We start from the raw sequence: 3,412 nt of genomic DNA on the forward strand, positions 1-3,412 counted from the left end.
TTCTCTGTGCTATCAGGAGCATTTGGAAACTGACCTCGACTCTTCTGAAGCGTCCACAGAAAATGGAAAAACTAGTCGGTTCCCAAAACCAGAGGTGGAAATCCAACTGACACCTCTGCGACCTGATAAGATAGAGATAAAGCAGCACGGCAGCATGTTACCTGCAAGGGTGAAAATGCCTAAGACAAGAAAGAAGAGAAAAAGTGGTGACATGGATGAGGTATGACCTACAGCAAACAGAAAACAAAATATCTGATGCCTTTCTACCGTTTCTCATTTAAGCTTTGAAAAATGCTATTTCTATCTCAGGAAAGTAGTTGAAGCATTTAATCGATGAACCTTGGTGTGAGGAGTCCAAGCTTTAATGAAACAAAACTAAAAGCCAAGCTGGCTGATAATGATTTAAGAGAAGGGAAAGACTTTATCTTAACTCCATGGTGTATTTTCATTGTAAATCTGTAGGCATAAGTCAGCTTTTTAGACTTCTTATACGTTTGCTTTCTATTTTGTCTGAAATAGCTGAGTATTTCCTCTGAATTGTCAACATGCAGTTTTGCTTCATATGAGTCCTGGGGAGAAAAAGGTCCCCTCTGTATGGAGATGGCATCGCATCACGGGATGCCTAATGCTGATATCTTAATAATGCTACCAACCCGTTTGTGTACTTGAATGTTCATTTAGTATTTGATTCACATTGGAATAGTTACACTAGCAAATACCTCCCTATTACTCAGCGCAATAGCGTTGAAAGTGTTCGCTTTTGTGATGTAACTAGTGAAAAGTGAATCTTTCCAAAAGATTTGTGGCTAAAACTTGTCTTATTTTCCCAGGATTTTGTGAAAAGTGAGAACTCGAAAAATACAAAGTCTGCCATGGCTTTTAACTCCCCCTCTACCAGTGACGAGAAAACGGTTGGTTTTTGTTCTAGTTTTGAAGCTAGTTGGGACTTTCTGTAACTGTGTGGCCATGTGAAAGGAGTAAACATTCTTATGCAGCAGTATCTTATCCTTATCAGTATACCTGAATGGGAATCTTAAACTCTTATGCCCTCTTCCTATTAAATTCCATAAGCTTACCAAAGAGCAAGTCAGTCTGTCCCAAGAGTGTATAATGGCTCGGCTGTACTGTGGAATGATTTGGAGGAAAGGATATTGCAGACTGAATAGTTGGGGAGGAGAAGTCTGAGCGTAGTATCACGTGCTTTTGTAAGCGAAGCCCTTGTATTGAGTTAAGATTCTTCTGATTTATATGCACGGGAATTCTTAAAAAGAGATGTTTTAATGTCTTAGCAGTATCCTTGGCACGGTAAGGGTATGAAGAGTAGATTTTTCCCAATCTGTTGTGTTCTGTTTTGTATGTTTGTTTAATTTTATATGATTAGAACAGCTTATGAAAGAAACAACTCCACGGCTTGGGATCTACTTTTAAAGAAACTACTGCTTCATTAACAAATTTTAAGAAACTTATGCCTTGAAATAGCTGAGCTTTTGACAACTCCTTAGAGGGTATAAAATTGTCTATGTTACTTGTTGTTGTAGTATCATTAGCATAATAAACAGAGGTGTCAGTAGCAAAGCTCAAAATGTCAGCTCAGGATAACACGGAACTAAAATAAAGCTGAAACAATGCTCTTATTTCTTGTTCACGTGTCTATTAAACAGAAATCCAGGAAAGAGTACTTCCTAAGAAAGCGAGTACGTACTTCAGGTAAAAGATTGACTAGAATGAATGATGGAACACTACAAAAAGTTGGAGATTTTCTTCAAAGTACTCCTTCTATTATTCACTCTAAAGGTTGGTGTAGAATAAGTAAGATTTATTCCATGTTTTGTCGGCACTGTAGAATGGCTTGTTTCTGCTGTAGGCTATTAATGTATATGTTCTTAGAGAGCTTGTCTGCCTTGTTAAGTTGTTCTTTAATTTATGAAATAAATGCATTTATTCATCTCTTCTGAGATTCATTAGTACTTGAATGAAAATCTGCAAGTATACAGAGGAAGTTGACTCCACCTTGTGTTTCTGTCAGCACAAAAGTTAGGTCTGTTGTTTAACTCCTGCCAAAGTTCCTAACTTCCAGTGGCTTCTGAGTCATGCTTGTTTTTCATACCCAATTTGAATGTCTGCTTTAAGCTTCCCTACCTGAAGCTATACACGGTTTCAGATATAGAAGCAACAGAAAACCCTGATGGACAAATACTATTTCTGAACATTTTAATTTAAATTTTATGTATCATTTATAAACCAAGTTTATAATGAGGCTTTTTGCATTCGTTGATATAAAGACTCACAAAATCAGTAATTCGATTAGTTTATGAGTCAAAACAAATTTCTTCTAGCCAAGAAGCTGATGGCAGCAGTAAGCTCTCCAAAATCTCCTGAACCGGAAAGTCTTGGAAAGGAGGAGATGAAGCCAAAAAGATCCAAAAGGAAGCTGTATTCAACTGACATTTCTTGCCCTCTAGATATACCTGCTTCTTGGGTAAGCAATTATACGTTATTATTATTATACATTACATCCAATGTAATGCATTTCTGTAGTCTTAGCTTAACATAATCTACTATGGAGTCCAACAGACTTGAAGATTTCATCTATTTGCAGGAGGAGGTTGAAAGTGCTGAGCTATTTCTTTATTCTACCTAGTCACTCTTGTTGTTCTTCCTGCAGTTTTATTTTATTTTCTCTTTGAAGATCTCTGTATTTTGCCGCTCGCTTACAGCAGACTCTGTAGGTAATGTAGCAATCATGGAGATGTCTTCCAATTTGGAACCATAGATACTTACAGTGTGTTAGTTTGAGATTATTCTACTTCAGCTATGCTATTTTAAAGCACAACTTTTTCTAGGTATGCTTAAACTGCGTTGTCCTGCCTAAGCCAACTTGTAAAGGATCTGATGTGCCAGGACTTGATGCACCATCTTGGAAAGCAATTTTGTGATTCTGTCACTAGCTATGGTGCTAAGAGTGTTCTTGCTCGGTTGGAATCACATCCTTTAATTATCTTAGAGTCCTTTTTCTGTTTGATATAGTGATCATTTGCCCACACTGTAACATCCCACTGAATTTTCAGTTGATTTGATGGGTGAGGGGGGCAGAAGCCACAATGGTTTTTGTTTGAGAATGAAGGAAATGAGACGATTTCTTCTCTCACTGTAGTTCTGAGAGCATGGAACTGAACAGAGAAGTGAATTTCTGGGCAAGTCCTAGCTGCAGGGATTTAGGCTAAAAATGTTTTCTGAACACCTCATGTTTCACAAAATGTGCATTAGAATGCTCATTTGAAAATAAGTATTTTAAAGTGAATGCTGGCCTCAGGTTTCCTTTGTGTGTGGATATTTTTAAAAATAAACAGGATTTTGTACATTCTCCTTATTTGTTCCTTCGGATTAAGCTGCATTAAAACAATCTCTGTAT

General features: G+C 37.2%; 1 protein-coding gene across 1 annotated transcript in view; it reads left to right on the plus strand.

The window, feature by feature from the left end:
* Positions 1-3,399, plus strand: part of LOC104911971 (kinesin-like protein KIF20B) — a 44,601-nt gene extending 41,202 nt beyond the window's left edge. Inside the window, exons 30-33 of the mRNA XM_031554579.1 lie at positions 17-220; positions 831-911; positions 1,662-1,794; positions 2,337-3,399. Of these exons, the coding sequence (XP_031410439.1) occupies positions 17-220; positions 831-911; positions 1,662-1,794; positions 2,337-2,554 (636 nt within the window). The 3' untranslated portion in view covers positions 2,555-3,399. The remainder of the gene's footprint in view (positions 1-16; positions 221-830; positions 912-1,661; positions 1,795-2,336) is intronic.
* Positions 3,400-3,412: the final 13 nt, after the last annotated feature.

Source organism: Meleagris gallopavo, chromosome 8 (assembly GCF_000146605.3).
Source record: "Meleagris gallopavo isolate NT-WF06-2002-E0010 breed Aviagen turkey brand Nicholas breeding stock chromosome 8, Turkey_5.1, whole genome shotgun sequence".
In the NCBI taxonomy this organism is placed as follows: Eukaryota; Metazoa; Chordata; class Aves; order Galliformes; family Phasianidae; genus Meleagris; species Meleagris gallopavo.